This window comes from Ursus arctos, unplaced genomic scaffold (assembly GCF_023065955.2).
Source record: "Ursus arctos isolate Adak ecotype North America unplaced genomic scaffold, UrsArc2.0 scaffold_3, whole genome shotgun sequence".
In the NCBI taxonomy this organism is placed as follows: Eukaryota; Metazoa; Chordata; class Mammalia; order Carnivora; family Ursidae; genus Ursus; species Ursus arctos.
The window spans coordinates 99,954,881-99,973,419 of record NW_026622985.1 but is presented as its reverse complement, the minus strand read 5'-3'; the positions used below and the strand labels follow the sequence as shown (position 1 = coordinate 99,973,419).

At 61.3% G+C, this 18,539-nt stretch overlaps 1 protein-coding gene across 1 annotated transcript; it reads left to right on the top strand.

Annotated features, from left to right (window-relative positions):
• Positions 1 to 5,130: 5,130 nt before the first annotated feature.
• SHH (sonic hedgehog signaling molecule) lies at positions 5,131 to 14,557 on the top strand. The gene is made up of 3 exons (XM_026479217.3): positions 5,131 to 5,701; positions 10,765 to 11,026; positions 13,734 to 14,557. The coding sequence occupies exons 1-3, from the start codon at positions 5,402 to 5,404 to the stop codon at positions 14,555 to 14,557; spliced, it is 1,386 nt and encodes a 461-aa protein (XP_026335002.1). The 5' UTR covers positions 5,131 to 5,401.
• The last annotated feature ends 3,982 nt before the right edge of the window (positions 14,558 to 18,539 follow it).

Sequence of the window (18,539 nt, the reverse complement as noted above, 5' to 3'; positions counted from 1 at the left end):
GGCTCCAACCCCCCTCCAGGCTCCCTGGTGAGAAGTCAGCCAGCACTGCTTCCTGGCTCCTGGTTCTGGGCACTCACTTCTCTGAGGACCAGCAGTCCCTTCGCACACCTGCACACTCATGTCCCTCACACACGCACACTCTCCTGTGCACACTCACACACATGCACGCTCTTGCACTCTCGTGTGCACATTCACATGCACTCACACATGCACTGCCTCTCACACGTGCACACTCACACACACTCACCCCTCACCATCCCCCACACCCGCTCTCTAGAAGGAATCAGAAGCTCCTCTACAAGCCACTCTCCAGCCCCAGGCGTGTGAAGCTCTGTAGCAGCTCCCAGGGGCCGCCAGGGCTGGAGGGGTGCTGACACGAACGCACTCCGGGAGGACAAGGGCATCCCAAGGATGGGGACCCAGGCCTCCTCCCCTGGCTCCCACCTCCAGGGGTTTCCAGGATCCCTACGAGGACGTCAGCAGAGCAGGAGCTCTGACCGTGCAGCGTGCGGCCCGCCAGGGCTCACTGGGTTCACCTCCTGTGCTGGAAGCTCCCCAGGGGCCCCGGGCTTGCAGCGAGTGCCTGCTGGATTCACTTTTCCGGGGGCATCTGTGTCTTCACGAGCTCCTGACATCTAAGGAACGACCATCTCGCGGGGGGGTTCAAGATGGCTCTGGGACAGGGGAGAGGGCACCACAGTCGGGACCAGAGCCACCAGGCCCGGGCCGGGGAGGGACCCCTCACTTCCTGGGCACCTCCGGTGTCCCTCACACAGGTGGTCTGGGGCTCCCGGGTAGTGGCTATGAAACCACCTGAAACTGGAAAGGCCGCTCACGCCTAAGGCGTCGTCTAGACCTGGGGAGAAGCACGCCTGCTCAGAATGGAGGGAAGTGGCCCCGCAGGGCAGAGCATGGTCTGGAGAGAGGAGATGGCGCCTCAGAAAGCAGCGCATTTCAGGCAGAGCGTGCCTGCCTTCGCACGTTCATGGGACCACACGTGGCCGTCGGTCAGCAGCTGGCCGTGTGGCCTTCCGGCGTGCCAGCGTCCTCCCGCAAGGCCCTGATGGGTCAGCGCGTGCCGGGCCAGCAAGTGCGGCTCGGGCTGTGCAAGTCCTGGGGCGGGGCCTGCTCACCGCCTCCCAGGGGCTCCGTGTGATGGAGGAGAACCCACAGGAAGGCCCCCCACTCCTGCACGCACGCACGGCCCCCGCGGGGTGGGCAGCATCGCGGGCGCACCGGCGCTCCATGGCTTGCTGAGCCAAACTGGCCAGGACCGGGGCTGGGATCACAGGCTGTAGGGATGGAAGGGGCCTGGGGATATTCTCTGTGCTCCTGCTCGAGAGACTGACTGAAGCCAGGAGGATGCAGGTCCCACCCCAGGCACGGTGAGGCGTGTGGCTGGGGAGGCCGAGCCTGTCTGTGCCCTTGCAGTGCCCTCCGTCTGCCCCGCTCCGCTCTGCTGAGAAATGCCCGTGGCAGGCACCAGCCCCCGAGGCCACTGGCGTCCAGGGGCTGGTCTCACAGGTGTGGGCGGCCTCCCTCCCCGCTGCTCCAGCCGCTGCCGCTGCTGGACTGCTGTTGGCCACTGTAGGACGGGGCCACACAGGGAGGCCAGCCGCGGTTCCAGGCCCCTGCTGGGCGGCCTCCACACAGCTACTGCTTGTGTCCTCTTGCATGTGGACCACAGTCAGGAGCCCTGGGGCCCTTCCTGGGCCAGGAAGCTGGAGACTCAGATCCCCCAGGTCCAGGACTGGGCAAGGGCCATTGGGTGAGGTGAGCAGTGCTGGAAAGCTTCGCCCTTCCGAAACTCAGAGGGAAGCCCTGGCTGGAGCAACAGAAATTCAGTTTGCCGAAGCTGGGACAACATCCGAAGTGGGAACTGGGAGATGGGATGGGAAGAGATAGAGTGGAAGTCCTATGGGGAAGAGACATCAAAGGGGAAGGGGTACAGAAGAGGAAATTTAAGATTACAGCCCTACCCCAGGTAGTGGGAGCCCGGGGTTGGGGGGGAAGGGTGGCAGGTGGGGGCTTCCTGGGAGGTCCCAGGTCCAGCAGCAAGGCCTATGGGTACCGATGCGAGGAGAGGGAAACGAGGGGGTCATGGGGACACTGAGGAAGGGGATGAGGAGGGGGATGGGCCAAGTTGGCTAGACCCCTTCCAGGGGCCTCCCAGTGGAGGCTGCAGGATTCCCCAGTCTGGCTGAGCCAGAGACGGAAGGCAGAGTGAGGAGGCCATCTAGCGGCGGGGGCTGGTGGGGAGGCGGGGGCGGGCCCAGGAGGCGCCTCCTGGGGGGGTGGGGGCAGAAGGCAGGCAGCCACCTGTCCTCAGCAGGGATGCTGGTGAGGGATAGAGGGCTGGGCAGAGGGAGGGGGGAGGGGAGAGGAGGGAGGGGTGCAAAGGTGGGCAGAGGGGTGCAGGGATGGTTGCAGATGACCACCAGAAAGAAGGGCCGAGCCCAGAAAAACGAGAAACGGATCCTGAGTATCTGGGATATCTGGCCAGGTCAGGCAGAGCCTGGGGTTTGGAACCTCTGACCTGCTTGGGGAGGGGCCCGAATCGTCTGGAGGGGGAAAGGCAACGAGAGGGAGCCATCTGGCGTCTGGAGGTGGAAGACAGCAGTGTCTGGTGTCTGGGAAGTGGGGAGGGGGCGGGATGAACGGAAGGGGAAGTGGGGGGCTCAGCAGCGCCCTTGCTTCTAAGGCAATAAAGGCCAACTGCAGCCGAGTTTTGTCCAGATGTCCCCCCAACCAGCAACAGGGAGCAGTTGCTGGGAAATAAGGCATCAGTGGTGGTACCATGGTGCACTGTTACTTCATTCTTGGGGACGGCCTGTCTTTAGGGCAGGCGGCCCCTGGCGGGCTCTGGGGTGTCCTGGACTTGCGGCGAGATGGAGGGGCATGCTGGGATGAGGAGGCCAGCAGGCCTGAGGAACCTCTGCTCGCCCCAGGAGCGGGAGCGCAGGGCCGAGGTGTGAGCCCTTTCTGCTCCCGCCCCGGAGGCAGCCCTCAGCGCCTGGCCCCCTAGGCACCGGCTCTCTGCTGCTTCCCTGCCAAGCAAGCTTTGGCCTCCAGCCTCCAAGGCGCAAGCAGCAGTGAGTGGCAGGGCCACGATCCCTGCACCTTCAGGAATCACGTGTCCTGGGCGCGCTCTATCAAGCTGGCCCAGGGCTCACGCAGCGTCCTGGGCCTTGGGCACGGGGTCATGACCCAGTGCTGGGCCCCCTTTCTCCTGTGCCTGGTTTGCAAGGAAGAGGCTGGAAGGAAATGGACGGGGGAGGGAGCGAAGGAGGCTGGAGTGTGCCCAGGGCCAGGGGGCTTCTCAAGGCCCGCACCAGCCAGCACTGGCGTAGGATGGGTATCCTCTCCGTGTCTGTCTTCACTGGGAGCACAGACGCACAGACACAGCTTGGGCAAGGAGTCTGGCCCTTCATCAGCCCAACGGAGACTCTATTTCACCCGCAGGCCCTCACAGAACTGGGTGCTGTTTTCCCACCTTGCCCAGGGTGGGCATTCTCTCCTGAGAACGCTGATCTTCACAAACCACTGGATGGGGGACGGGGCAGGACGGGTCAACCTCTGGGGGCCTGACTGGCTGAGCCCCAATATCGCTCAGCCTCTCCAAGGCCCAGCTAGATGGCTCTCAAGGCGCTCCCCTCCCTCAGTGCCCCCCAAAGTCATCTGCACAGAGCCTTGTCTGGACTGCAGGGGACATCCCATTGTTTTGAGGGCCCAGCCTTCGCCCTGGCCTCTCCCACCTCCCGGCTGGGCTGGGGTCCAGGGAGACCTTCAACTTCACAGAGGACACTCCAGGACCAGCACTTCCATCCTCCAGCAAGAGCCCTCCCTCCCTTGCTTTTTTCTAGAGCAATTCCTATGTAGGAGTGAGATGGGGGTGGGGGGTGAGAGGGGAGGGTGTGTTCTGCAAAATGGGGGATTTCAGGTTTTATTTTTCTGGCTTAAATAGGACTTTTGGGTTTGTTTGTATTTTCCTGAGCGAAGCGAAGGGACTGGGGACTCCAGTACTGCCGGCTCTGAGCACTGTGCCCTCCGTGACCAAAACAATGCTCCCCCAGGACCCTGCCCCACCCTGGGCTGCGGCCCCCGGAATCTGAAGGCTGGCTTGCAGAGCCCCATGGAAAGGCAGCTCAGCCCGATGTGGAAGGAGCCTGAATTCCACATTCAGCTCATCCCTGGCCTGCACTTTGCTCTGATCGATTGATCAGTGGGGGTGGTGTGAGCACAGCCTTGCCCCCTCGCCGCTGCCCTCAGGCACAATGGGCCTCCGCCCACCCCTCAGGCCCCAGCACCGGCTCCCTTCTCGGAGCTGGGCTGCAGCACCCAGACACACTTGGTCCAGCCAGCCGGACAGTGCCTCAGGCCGCTCTGCACCAGCTCCCGAGCAAGCCTGCATCCCGTTTCCAGAGGGTTAAAAATAATGCGTTCGCTGAGACACAATAAAGGAGCAGCATTTTCATATTTTTCTAAGCTCTTAAAGCACTTCAAATAGCATTGCTTTAAGTTGTGGTCAGTGAGAATTACCAGCATCCAAGGGTGCTGGACATTCAGGAGGAGGCACAGACCCTCTGTCTTTAAAATGCAAGGAGACCTGGCCTGCATGATAAAGTCTCTAGAAAGCAACAAACAACAACAACAACATTTAAATAGGACCTGGGCAGCTTTGCCCCTCAAACATTTGAGAGAATATTTGTTTGATGACCAAAGCTTGGGTGGGGGGGGGTCTAGACTGTCCTTTAAAACTTAAGTTGGTTTTAACTGAAGCACCTACCATTCTGGAGAAAGGGAAGGGGGAACAGCGCGCCCTGCACAAGGCAGGGGGTAACTGGTGTTATCCTAAGGAGCGTGCCTCCTCCCTCCCGCCCACCTTTGTCTCAGGAAAGACTTTTTTTTTTTTAAACTCAAAGGCTTCAGGTGAAAATAAGGCAACTGCAGCAACAGAAAAAAAAATTTAGTCTTTTTTAGGGTTAAACATCAGAAGACAAGCTTGCGCTGCTTTGGCCAATCAGATACGCCCCTGCCAGCTATAATATAGCACCGAGGGCAGCCTGTCTCGCAAGCTCTCCAGGCTTGCTACCATTTAAAATCAGACTCTTTTTGTCTTTTGATTGCTGTCTCCAGCCCCAACTCCGATGTGTTCCGTTATCGGCGACCAGCAGCCTGCCGTTCCAGCCCCCGTCTGGGTGGGGACCGGCGGCCAGTCTCCCGCAGCACCGGCCGGCGAGGTAATATAGAAAGAGAAAGAGCCAGGCAGAGAGCGAGGGAGCCAGCAGCAAGCCGAGAGAGGAAGGGAGAGCGCAAGCCCGAGCGCACAGGCAGACACTCGCACTCGCGCGCACGGACCCGCACGGGGACAGCGTGGAAGGCACTGGGCTCCGCGGCCGAGATGCTGCTGCTGGCGAGATGTCTGGTGGTGCTTCTCGTCTCCGCACTGCTGATGTGCCCGGGGCTGGCGTGCGGACCCGGCAGGGGATTTGGGAAGAGGCGGCACCCCAAAAAGCTGACCCCTTTAGCCTACAAGCAGTTTATCCCCAACGTGGCTGAGAAGACCCTAGGGGCCAGTGGAAGATACGAAGGGAAGATCTCGAGAAACTCCGAGCGTTTTAAGGAACTCACCCCCAATTACAACCCCGACATCATATTTAAGGATGAAGAAAACACGGGAGCAGACCGGCTGATGACTCAGGTAGAAACCCAGCGCCGCGGCGTGGAATGTGCTGCTTTCCCGGGGGGCTGTGTGTAACCAGCCACTCCACCACTGAGTCTGTTTGCTCTTCAGGCAGATAGCAAGGCGACTTCACCCTCTCCCTCCCCACCCACCTGCCTACCTACCATCCCTTCCTCTTCTTGGAGGGGAAGGGAGGTGAGGGGTCCAGCCGGAGAAGTTTAGGGTGGGGGTGGGGGTCAGGATGGCAGGTGTGGTCCACCCATGGCCCTGATTTGCTCTGTCCTGCTGGGATGGCCTTCCCATCCTGCCCCAGCTCTGGCTTGTAACTTGGGGAGACCTTCACAATGGGGGCATCTGCCCCTCCAGAGGTGGGAATGGAAATGGTGGGAGGGGGGCAGAAATCCCCCCATAAACATCAAGTGGCTTCCAGGTCACTGTACCAATGCAGCCTTGGGCATGAGACAGGGGCGCTGACACGTTCCCCTTCTCCACCCCCACCCCGCTGCCCCCCACCCAAGACGCTCAGTGGGAAAAGCCAGGAGGCAGTGCTGACAAAAGGCAGGGGCTCCCAAGGCGCCGCCTGGTCCCTGAGAGTCTCACGCAGCTCCGCTGCCATTGCGCCCGGGGCAGTGGTGCCCATCAGAGTGTGAATGTATTGATATTTCTTTAAGGATGCGCTTCCATTCTCCCAAGCCCGCGGTCCTTGAGGGGAGGGACTTAGAACTTGCTGGCATTGCATCACTCCGGTCAACCTGCAGGCACTGGAGTGAGGAGCGACTAGATATTAGCGGGAGGGGGCTAGAATGGAAAACCAAAGCCAAGCACGCACCCCCCTCCCTCCCCACCGCTGCTTGAGACTTCTGGCTGCCAGTCTCCCCGCCAACGGTAGACTTTCTGAAACTCCAGGCACGTATAACTGAGCTAGAAATGGACTTCCTGGCAAATATAGGTCAACATCCTTTTTATTGCCCTATTAAAATATCCAAGTCCTACCTTTCGGGCTAGGAGCGCACCACAGCTGACGGAGCAGCGGCGGTGGGGCGCAAGTACAGGGGAGGGTGGGCGGGGATGGCATGGCGGGGAGGGGAGCCCCCTCCGGGCCGCTCGCTTCCCAGCCCCATTCGGGCGGCGAGGCCGGAGGGAGGAAGGAGAGGGGCAGCCGGCCGGAGCTGACGGAAGGGGCCGGAGGGAGCCAAGGAGAGGGTCCTCACCCCCCGCCCCGCGCTCGCATCTGCTCGCGACCACCTTAAATCTGGTCCGCGAGTGTGGACGCGCGCGCCGGTGCCCGAGAGCGGCGCGAGCCACAATGAACTCCGCGCAGGCCGCGGGGCGCCGGGGGCGCGGCCGGCGGCGGGGAGTTCTCCGACCTGGGTCACCTCGCTCCCCGCGGGAGGGAGGCGGCCTTCCCGGGGTCCCCTGGAACAGGGGAAGAGGGAGGCGAGGCCGGGGAAGGCGGCGGGGCGGGGGGCGGCGGAGGTCCCAGAGCCGCGGGGTCGGCGTGCGCGCGGGGCTGCGGCGCGGGGCCGACGCCCGAGAAGGGCCCCCGGGCCCAGGCACAGGTTGCAGAGCGGCGAGCGCGCGGAGCCGCGCACCCGGGCGGCCGCACCTCGGCGCCCCTTGCTCCGGGGTTAGCGGTCCCCGCGGCCGGGGCTCCGACGGCTCCGGGACGCTCGGGCTCGGCGGGGGCGCCGCGCGGGCTCCGCCGCGTTCCCGGGCCCTCGCGCCTGGCGCCCCCGCCGAGCCCCCGGCCCCGGTGCCCCTTCGGGCGGCCCGCGGGGACCCACGGCCCAGCGGCCCCGCGCCGGCCACTGTCGCCGCCGCGCGCGTTGGCAGCATTTGAACTTCTGACCTTCTGTCAACTTCCCTCCGACTAACGAAACGAAAACAAATACTTTTTTTTCCTTGGGCAGTGGCCATTCCCGTTCCCAGCACAAAAGGACGGGGGAGGGGCAGCCACCGTGGGGGTGGGGTGGGGAGAGCCAGGCCAGGATTGTATCACGCACCCCACAGATGTCCCCTGAAAACGCGGGTGGCTGGCGGGGCGTGCTGGCAGGCGCCCTTCGGGGTCTCCTCTCCCGCCCTTGCTTCTCCCCGGATCTAAGGGTTGGGGCAGAGGCGGGCGACGGGCGGTGAGGGGCAGGGCCAGGGGTGGACGGGTGAAGCCGGGCCGCCTCCCCGGCCCCAGGAGCTTAGCGCTGCTCCGGGACTGTTCTCCCGCTGGCCCCGCATTTAGGACGGCCAGCTAGATTCTGGTCTCAGGTGCGTGTGTCCCCGCTCCCCGGGCTGGCCGGCCCTCCGCGTCTCTGTATGTCTCCGTGTCTCTAACGTGACTGCCGCCCAAGTCCCTCAACCATGGCGAGACCGTCCCCGGTGGAACTTTCAGAGCAGTTCTGGAACGCATGAGCTCCTGGTTAATATTAACTCGGAGAGGGGGAAGCGCAGACAGACACGCTCGCCCCGCAGGCGCGGGTGCCAGGCGCGGGTGCGGCGGCCGGGGGGCTCCGGGGGCAGGAGGCCGCCGCTGGGGCAGGGCCTGAGGGCCGCAGGAGGGACAGCCCGGGACGCCACGCCGAGCAGATTTCTGTGTGCGTGGCGGCCCGGCCCTGGCGCTCAGGTGTGGTTCGAGGAGGGTGTTCCTGGTTGGATAGGAGGGGTCTGTTTTCCCGGAGTGGGGGGAGGGGGATGGAGACAGGTGTGTGGGGAATGGGGGGGGTCTCTTTTGAAGTTGGGACACCCCTCCCCCCGCACTGGGAAAGCCAGGCGGCCGTTGGCGGTGACAGTCCCTGCTCGGGCTTCTGGGCACGGGGCGGCCGCGAAGACTGGGGAGGTGGCGGGGGCTCAGGCGGTGGGGACCACCTTGGCCTCCGCCGACACAAAGCCCGGCCCCGCGGCCCCGCTAGGCTTTACGGTGGCTGCACAGAGCCGGGCTTGATTCGCGGCACACGACCCAGGGAATTGCTAACCGGCCTGGACTTCCCGGCTTTGCTTGCGCCTCTCCGGCCGGCGGGTGCACAGCGTCCTGCAGGTGCGGGCCGAGGCCGTGCCACGCCTTGGGGAGCCGGCGGAGGGCGCGTGGGCAACGGGGCACTGCTCGGGCCTGGCTCGGCCTGCGGCTCCTAGCCCGGGGCCCTCCACCTCGTGCCCAAGTGGCGCAGCTCCGGGCACCGGGGGCTGGAACGTGGCCTCCTGGCCCTGCCCTCCCCTCACCAGCTGCCCCGTGGGAAGCCACGGAAGCTTCACCTGACCCCCAAAACAAGGGGGCCGAGGTGGCGTGGGGCTCGGGATGCGGGCTGTGTGCGTGTGCGCGTTGGTGGTGTGCGCGTGCGCAGCCGGCCTCCAGCCCGGCTCTACGCTGACCCTGGTTTACTGATTGATTTTCATGTAAAACGCGTTCAATCCTCAAGATGACCTCACTCAAACTCTGCCCTTCCGACTTTTTTTTTTTTTTTTAATTTAAAGAAAACTGCTGGCAGGCAGGCCCAGGAACCATGCCAGCGCTGACCTGTTAGCAGGGCCGCCCCGTAGCCCCCTGCCCCCCCCCATTTGTTGTATGTTTAACTCTACAACCCTATTACTGGTTTTTACTGCTGTCCAACACGCAGGACTTTTCCTGTTGCGCAATCTTCACATCCCCGCAAAGCGCGGACAGCCTACTTGCAAGAGCTCCCCGCCGGCTCGGTAGGAAAACAGTCCCCTCTTCCTCCCACCCCGCTTGCCAGGTTCCAAAGCCGAGCATGCGCTGCCTGACGGAGATAGCCCCTCCCCTCTGCGGGAGGTCAACTTGAAATTGCCCCTCGTGCCCTGGGTCGGCCTCCCCTGGGGATGCCCCTTCGTGATTCTGCCACCATTTCCCCTTGTTTGAATCCCACACCTCACCGTCAGAGTAAACGCCCGGGTAGTGAGTTAGTACACACACGCACGCACACACACACTTGCCATGGCTCTGTTTTCTTGCATCCTTCTCTGAATGTGACCCGAGAATCAGGCGGGGGCTCCCCAACCCCAAGTTCCACTTCGCCCTGGTGTGTGTCCTGCCCATTCAGTGTTCCTTCACTCCCACGGCACAGGCAGCTTCCTTGTGGGTGCGTGGGGCGGGGGGACTCTCCAGGGGCTCTGAGGCCTTGGGCCTCTCTGCCTCCCCATCCCCCACTCTTCACGCCCCGCCCCCTCCCTCCACCTCTTAAGTTTGCTCTTCAAACTTGCAGGACGCCATTCTGCTCTGGGGCCAAGAAAACAAGAGGGGGGAAGGGAACAGGTTAAGGAAAACAAGAGACACAATCAGACCACAGAAAAGCCAGAGAAAAGAGGTCTATGGAGAAGAGGAATGTGGCTGTCCAGATAAAGAATGTTTGTCCTCAGGCCTGGCCCGCATTGAAAATTATAACTCACCTGCTTGCCTTTCACTTCGGGCCCCTCCCGCCCCTTCCGTGTGGCTGTCAGCTTCCCACCTCCCTCTCACCCTGTGGCTGGATCTAGGACTCAGAGAGGCACAGGGTAAGAGGGAGGGTCCAGAGATAACCCAAGGCTTTTCACTCTTTACGAAGCCTACCGCCTGTGTTCTGCAAAGTCGCACCCTGGGCCTCTCTCCGGCCTCCTGGTGAGGGAGTTAGGCCAGGCACAGGGCGGAGCCTTGCACAGGTGTGACAGGTGTGGAGAGATGGGGCCACGGAAAAGGATGGGGGGAGTAGAGGGCATGGTGGTGGAGGAGTGAGCCATTCCCCGGGGACGGGGGGGGGGTGCCTCGCAGGCCCTGCAGTTACTGTCTGAGACGCACGCACTTTACTTGTCTCAAAAAGATGTCATCTCCTTCTCAAGCCACGGGAGGGGCTCTGCTAGGTCGGATTTTGGAGAAAGGCCCTCAGTTCATCCGCCAGAGGACTGGCTCCTCCAGCAGGCGCCACCCACTGCTCGCACCTCGCTGCACCTCCACGGAGCGGGCTGGGCGCCCTCCAGGCCCGGTTCCCCTACTCGTCCACAGAGCCCTGACCCTTAGGGACTGGGCCGGGCAGCCGAGGCAGGGGCAGGGAGGGGTGGCAGGCTTAGTGCTAATGTCTGCGGGGGGGGGCCCCTTCTCTCTGCAGAGGTGTAAGGACAAGCTGAACGCCTTGGCCATCTCGGTGATGAACCAGTGGCCCGGCGTGAAGCTGCGGGTGACCGAGGGCTGGGACGAAGACGGCCACCACTCAGAGGAGTCGCTGCACTACGAGGGCCGTGCAGTGGACATCACCACGTCAGACCGCGACCGAAGCAAGTACGGCATGCTGGCGCGCCTGGCCGTGGAGGCTGGCTTCGACTGGGTGTACTACGAGTCCAAAGCGCACATCCACTGCTCCGTGAAAGCAGGTGAGGCAGCAGCCCAGCCTTCCCCCTGGCCCCCACCCCGTGCCCACGAAGCCCCTCGACACCCCCCCCCCAGCAGCTGCAGATCTGCCCGAGAGACATCTCCATGGCGCCCTGCAGTGGGAGTCAAGGGAAAGAGACAAATGTGTGTGGGGTAGGGGGAGGCAGGAGGGGCAGGAGGGGCAGGGAGGGAGGGAATTCGCATCTCTGGTGTGGGAACACGGCCTGTAGAGGAATTGCCCCCACCTTTGAGGCCACAGAGGCCGAGGTGCCCCGAGCCCGGATGCAGAGGGCATATGACTTCCCGAGTCTCCCCCCCAACCCTGCTTCCGGAGCCCCCACTGCAGGTGGCGGCGACAGGGAAGATGGGGGAGGGAACGTTCCTGGTGCACTGGTAGCCAGGTCTGGCCTAGATTCTTCCTCTCATTGAAGGCTTAAGAATCAGCCAGCCCCCCGCTCGACCCTCAGCACAGGAGGCTCTGCGCAGGGGGTAGGCCCCTGGTCCTCTCTCCTCCCCGCTGAGCGTCTGTGGACACCAAACTAACTTAACTCGCTGCCTAAGCCTTTGGGGAGAGGCCTGGTGGGAGGTAATGAACGCAGTGGTTACCGCTTCCAACATCTGGAGGCCGCGGGCCCAGAAGCCTCGTCCTTGTCAGGAGCCAGCTGGGTTGCCCTGAGCCGCAGACGGGGCCAGGAGCGCCAATGGGAGTCTGCAGCTGCAGGCGGCCCATCCGTGTGCTGGGGACTTCCCTGGGCCTACAACGCCACACGCTGTCGCTGGCGAGGAACAGCCATGCCAGGAAGGCGCTGTGCCCACGGCAGAGATCCCAACTCCGAGGCTATTTATGCCGACCTCTCCGTCTCCACGCAGCAGCGGCTGCGTTTAGCGCAACAGCTCACAGTGAATTTCGGAGGAACTGTGTCTTCCCCGCAGCCCCCCCCCAGTGTTGCCTATCTGTCTCCTAAACGGTATTTTAGTAGCATGTGTTAGTAGAAAAACACTTTCAAGGTGTCAAGACACACTTCGTAGGGAAGGAAAATAGTGGCTTCTTATCACAACAGAAAGAAAAGGTGTGGAAGGGGCGGTGCGGGCGGTTGTGCTGAGCTTATAGCCCGAGAAAGGGAGGACCGGCAGGCGTCGCCCCCACTTGGAAGGGCTCCACGGCGGGAGGCCCGGGGCGCGCCCTTCCCGGGACCCCGCGGTTGCGCTGGTGGGTGCGTGCGGCCCCCTCCTGGGCCAACCCTGCCCCCGGGGTCCCCCTGGCGGGGGTCCCTAGAGGTCTCCTCGCAAGTGAGCAGCGGTAATCCCGCGCCAGGATTCCGCCCGGGGAGGGCAGACCCCCGGGGCGCGGAGAGCCGCTCATTGGCATTCTGCGCACGGGCCGGGGCGCGGTGCGTTGCGTGTCAAGCAGGGTCGTGCGACTCGACGACTAGGGCTCGCCTGCGCCCCAGGTCGCATTCCGGGGGGCGACGGCGGGCCTCCAACGGCCAGGCCCGCACTTCATGCCGCAGAAACCGATGAGAAGATTAAAAACCCTCTGTAATTCCAGCAGGAAGATTCTTTCTCGCGATCTCTATTTGCAAAAAGCATGATCCCGGAGATTGGAATGCAAAGAAGACCGGGCTCTCCCCGCCCCTCCTCCGCGGCCCCCTGCTCGCCACCCCGGCTCCGATCATTGTCCTCGGGACAGTGAGCCTCAGAGAGCGACAGAGGGCTCGGGAAAGCGGGTAGTCAAGGGGCCTTGAGAACCCGGCCGCTTCCAGTGCTTGGAGCAGGCCCCGCCATTTAAAATTCAAATACACATCTTGAGTACTTGGAAGAGGCCTGGCTGTGCAAATAGAGCTTGTGAGGCCCGGGCTTCTGGAGAGCCTGCGTGTGAATCGCAGGGGAGCTTGGGGGGGGGTGCACCTGAGCAAATAGGGAGGGGGCGGCTGAGAAAGGGGAGGGGGGAAATGGAAGTGGCCCCTCTTCCAAGAGTGTCCCCCATTTATTGCGGAGATCACAGTGACAATGCTGGGCCCTTTATTGGATTTTAATTAGAAAATCTACACAAGGCCCGGATTTTCACACCTCGGCCGATTCCCTGGAATGTTTGTCCAGTTGCTACAACTACTATAGCTATTTTTCGCTCCCGCCCCCCCCCCCAAGTCCCCTGCAACCGGCCGGCACCAAGGCCCCCGGCTGAGCTGGGCGCTGGGGGAGGGCAGCCGGGGGTCCCCGCCGCGCAGCCCGGCTGCCCGGCGCACGAGGGGGCGCCGCACCCCGCGCCGGGGGCGGGAAGGAAGGAGGTGCACCCCGGCGCCCGAGGGAGCTCAAGGAGGCTTCCTGAAGAATCTAAGTGCAGAGCAAATAACCTGCGAATTCAGGGCGAGGTTGGGTGTGTGCTGAGCCGGGGGATGGGGTGGGAGGAAGGCGGAAGGAAAGGAGTGTAACCGGCCTCCCGCCGGAGACGCCAGCCAACCTTTGTCACAGCCAGTCCAATCCTGAGAGGGTCGTTAAGGAACGTATCTGCATATGAATTTTGTCACCGAGACGGTGGGGCTGAGGGAGAGAGGTCTGCGCTGAACGAGAGGGGACTGTCTCCTCGGATCTGCGCGTGTCCCGAGTCTGGTGCGCGGGAGGGCAGGCGTGCGCCCTCTGCCCCACTTGTGCGTCCTTGTGGGCGCTCACCACCCTGTCCCCTCTTCTCTCCCTTCTCCAAACCCGCAGAGAATTCGGTGGCGGCCAAATCCGGCGGCTGCTTCCCGGGCTCGGCCACGGTGCACCTGGAGCAGGGCGGCACCAAGCTGGTGAAAGACCTGCGCCCCGGGGACCGCGTGCTGGCGGCCGACGACCAGGGCCGACTGCTCTACAGCGACTTCCTCACCTTCCTGGACCGCGACGATGGTGCCAAGAAGGTCTTCTACGTGATCGAGACGCGGGAGCCGCGCGAGCGCTTGCTGCTCACCGCCGCGCACCTGCTCTTCGTAGCGCCGCACAACGACTCGGCGGCCGCGGAGCGGGAGGCGCCGTCGGGCGCGGGGCCGCCGCCGGGGGGCGCGCCGGGGCGCCGGGCGCTGTTCGCCAGCCGCGTGCGCCCGGGCCAGCGCGTGTACGTGGTGGCCGAGCGCGGCGGGGATCGCCGGCTCTTGCCGGCCGCCGTGCACAGCGTGACGCTGCGCGAGGAGGCCACGGGCGCCTACGCGCCGCTCACGGCGCAGGGCACCATCCTCATCAACCGGGTGCTGGCGTCGTGCTACGCAGTCATCGAGGAGCACGGCTGGGCGCACCGGGCCTTCGCGCCCTTCCGCCTGGCGCACGCGCTCCTGGCCGTGCTGGCTCCCGCGCGCACGGACCGCGGCGGCGACGGCGGCGGCGGGGGCGGCGGCCGCCTGCCCGCGCCCGCGCCAGGTGCGCCTGATGCGCCAGGTGCGGCCGACGCGCCAGGTGCCGTGGGCATCCACTGGTACTCGCAGCTGCTCTACCAAATAGGCACCTGGCTGTTGGACAGCGAGGCCCTGCATCCGCTGGGCATGGCGGTCAAGTCTAGCTGAAGGCCGGGGAGCCGGGGAGGGCGCGGGGCGGGGCGGGGGTGGCGGGAGGGAGCGACGGCAAGGAACGGCAAAGACACACGGAAAAGCGCACGGAATGAGACTTTAATTATAATAATAATTAATAATAATAATAAAGTAGGACAGTCCAAAGTAGACTATAAGGAAACAGAGACCCCGGGAAGTTTTGTCGTTGTGTTTAGTTTATATGTATATTTTTGAATTTTTTGGTTGTTTTATTTTGGTTATTTTTTTCACCTCTCCTGGCTATTTATTTGTTTGGTATGAATAGATGTTTTAAATAATATGAACCGGACCTTCAAGAGCCTTAAATAGTTTGTTTCTTGGATAATTTATTATTATCATGTGAACTCTACTCACAGGGGGAAAGATTATTTTGTGAGGCCAAGCGACCTGCTCAGAGTCTATTTTTCTACATGCCCCTCGCCCTGACTTTCAGAAAGCGAAACTCTGCGCTCTGCATTCCTCGTTCGCCACGCGCCTGCTTCTTGGCAAGTGTAAACTAAAACATGCTTCACGGGGGTCCACAAAGTATATTTTTATACACAGAATTGTAAATTAGATTTTTTGAGAGATCAATACTTAACTGAATTACATTTCATTTTTGAAATAGTGTAAAATATGAAAATATATTATTTTAATTTAACTAGTTTCCAGTGTAACACCTCCCGCACGTCTTCATGGGTTACTGTTTGCTCCGTCATCACCATTTTGGCCACATTCTTGGAAGTCAAGACTGTTACACACACACGCACACACACACACACACACCTTTCTTTTTGGACAAACTGGAAGAACTCTTATTTTTAACTTCAAAGAATTTATTAGAAAATAATATTTTTTAAAAGCACACATAGTGAGGAGCCCACGAGGATGGAGCCCGTAGTTTGTACAGAGAAAAACAAAGGATGTTTTTGCATTAATAAATTGAGAAATAACTGCTGTAAATTTACTAAAATGTATTTTTGAATATTTTGTAATAGTTTTATAGAAATAAAATGTGCCACGCACAGACTGGTTAGTATATAAGAACTAAGAATTCCTGTCGCAGCCCCGTTTTCTTTTCTGTTTTGGCTTCTTTGTTTGGGAAACCCGGTGCTGACAGGAGCGCCCAGCGTTTTATTTAGACGTGTTGCTTATACTGTGAATTCAGATCAGCTCAAGTAGGAAACCAAAGTAGGGAACCAAACCAGCTTGTTGATTTCCATCACTGGAGAAACCTCAGCTCTGTGTGTTTGTCGTGTGAGCGTCCTCGTGCACGTTACAGGCCGGGGTACTGTGTGCAGGTGCCGTTCCGCTGCCACCCCCCCCCCGGCCCTTAACCAGCGCAGCCCAACGCCAAGGCCCGGCGGAGGAGGGCTGCGGGCACCCACCCAGAACTCTTTTCCTGTGCTCCGTGTAGCTGCGGGCGGATCTCATGCCCTCGGCTTGGTTGCCCCACGTTGGAGGGCCTGGTCCTCTGGCCTCGAAGGGAGGAGGCCCCTAGCTGCTTTGTGAAGTCCTGGGGTACCCTTTCCAGATGGGTCCCCAAGGAGAGGGCCAAGTGTTGATCTTCTCTGAACCACCCCCCCCCCGGGACCCTCGTGGCAAACCCACTGAGGACTGCACATTGTCCACCCGCTCTCAGGGGGGCCCATCTCCCCTCCTCCCCAGTCACAGCTGCTAGTCTCAGGGCTGCTGGGGTCCTCGGGCCGCGTTGGTGTTGTCGAGTGCAAGCCGTGTGTCCAGAATGGTTGTTCGGTGTAGACTTTCGTCCCTAGGGCATGGTCCTACTTTAGCGTGTGCCCTGTGGTTGGTGCCCTATGTCAGCTGGGTCTGGAGGAAGCAGTCCTCTATGCTTGATCTTGTGTCATAGACTCAGCTGAGAGGGGCTCAGCCCTTGGCTGTCACTCTCAGTGCTTTGGCTTATCAAAGGCTACTGTCCTGATGTGTGTTGTGGGCCAACTGTCTAAGCAGGCTTGGCTTTGGAAGGATGGCTGTGTGCGCATAGGGTCTCTAAGCAACTTAAGCCTGTCTGGAAGCTGGTTTGGGTTTGGGGAGCAGAACGGAGCCTGACGGCTTCAGGCAGGCTTCAGTCCCCCCTGGGTGGGGGCTGGAGATCCTGCCCCTAAGGTTAGGCCTGTGGTGGTGTCTTCAGCCAGAAACACTGGTCCCTGAGGGGCTTCTGTGCTGAGGTCTGGCATGGTGTGCCTTTTCCAGGAGGCCGTGGGCCTGGAGGGACGGCGCTGGGGCCAGGGGCCCAGCGTGCACCCTGGAGCTTGCCCTCTGCATGCTTCCAAGGGGCCAAGCCCTCCAGGCAGGAGTGGTCCTTGGTTTTTCTCTGTCAGAGACTTTTCTTTGGTCTTCTCGGTAGTTAGCAGGCGCAAAGTTTGCAATTCCGGGTGGCATTTGGTGGTTTCTGTTCTGTTGACTGTTCGGTTCTGAGTGGAAGCCCTGGCACCCCAATGGCTCTGGCTGTGCTGATTGGCAGACTTGTTGGCGGTCAGCCTCATTGGCCAAAGAGAGAATTGGAGCGCCAGCCAGGCCCCAAGGGACCCACCGTTGGTGACGACCAGTGCTGGGGCACCGTGGCCCTCAGTGGCTACCCCCCCTCCCCCCGGTCAGGCGTGGTGGCAGCACCCTCCCACTTCCCCCCCCACCCGGTTCCATGGCCGCAGCCCCTTTTCCACCTTTACATTCGGAATCCTCTCTCTCACAGCCACCAAAAGGGAGCCACGCCGTCGAGAACCTCAGCACAGGGCGTCAGGGTGGCGCAGCCCCGTCCCGCCAGCCGAGGCGTCCGCTCCACCTGCAGGGTGGACGGTGTGAAGAGCTTGTGCGAAGTGTCCGCGCAGTGTTGCTGCCAGCCTCCCTCGTGACTAAATGCACATCTATTCCTGTCAAAAGCGTGTATCACAATGTACTTGAAACTGTTCTCTTTGTGCTCTATTGTTTGAATAATTAAAGAAGTTACAGAGACGTCCGGCCATGTCTGTTCTGTGGCAGGCTTCCTGTCCCGTACGGTCCTCTGCGAGTCTCACTTTCCTCCGCGAGCTTGTGCTGCCGTGCGAGAGACGACGTCTGTGGGAGCGCCAGCCGCGCTGGCCTCGGTGGTGGGGCGCGACCGGGCTGTGGGCGCTGAAGCACGTGGCTGGGACGTCCCGTGCAGCCGCAGTGCTGGGGGACAAGGCGGCGCTGTCTGCTCCTGGTGGAGTCCCTCGGCTGCCGGCGTCACACCCACGTGGCAAACTTGCACAGAATGCCAGCTGGTTGCAAGATTTGGCAAGAAAGTGGCAACGCGCCTGTGGTGAGCCAGCTGCAGGGCTGTGTGGGGCTAGGTCTCCGACCACATTCTGAGTTCTCTGACGACCCATTCTTCCAAAAGAACACTGAGCTCAGAGGGGTTGGGAGGCCCTGGGAAGTGGACTTCCAAACAGCTTCTCATGAACAAAGCACCCAACACCTGGTGAGCCCTGGTTTTCTGCAGGCGCTCTGCTGGGTGTACGTTCGCAGACAGGCGTTGGCACATTCCCCCGAGAATAATCCGGTCCTTGACCTGTTCTTACACAGCCCGTGAACTGAGGTGGGTTTTCACGTATATTTTTTTAATGGTTGAAAACAAAAAACCTAAAGAATAAGATTTCATGACAGGTAAAAATTATATGAAGTTCAGACTTCAGTGTCCATCAGTAAAGTTCTCTTGGAACTCCCCCCCCCCATTCCTTCACACGCTGCCTGGGGGAGTCTTGGGGCACAGAAGTTGCATCAGGAACCACATGGCCCACAGAGCCTGAGATATTTACTCACTGGATCTCTACAGAGAAAGTTTGCTACCCATAGTCTAGGATGGGAAAACCTAGGTTGTGGGGAAACTGAGCCCCGCCGTGGGAGCAGGAGGCTGGGGCCGGAACAGAGCGGTGTGTACACCAACAAAGCCTGTTTTCTGTTGGGATCCAAAGGACCCCCCCCCCCCAATCCTCCTTTC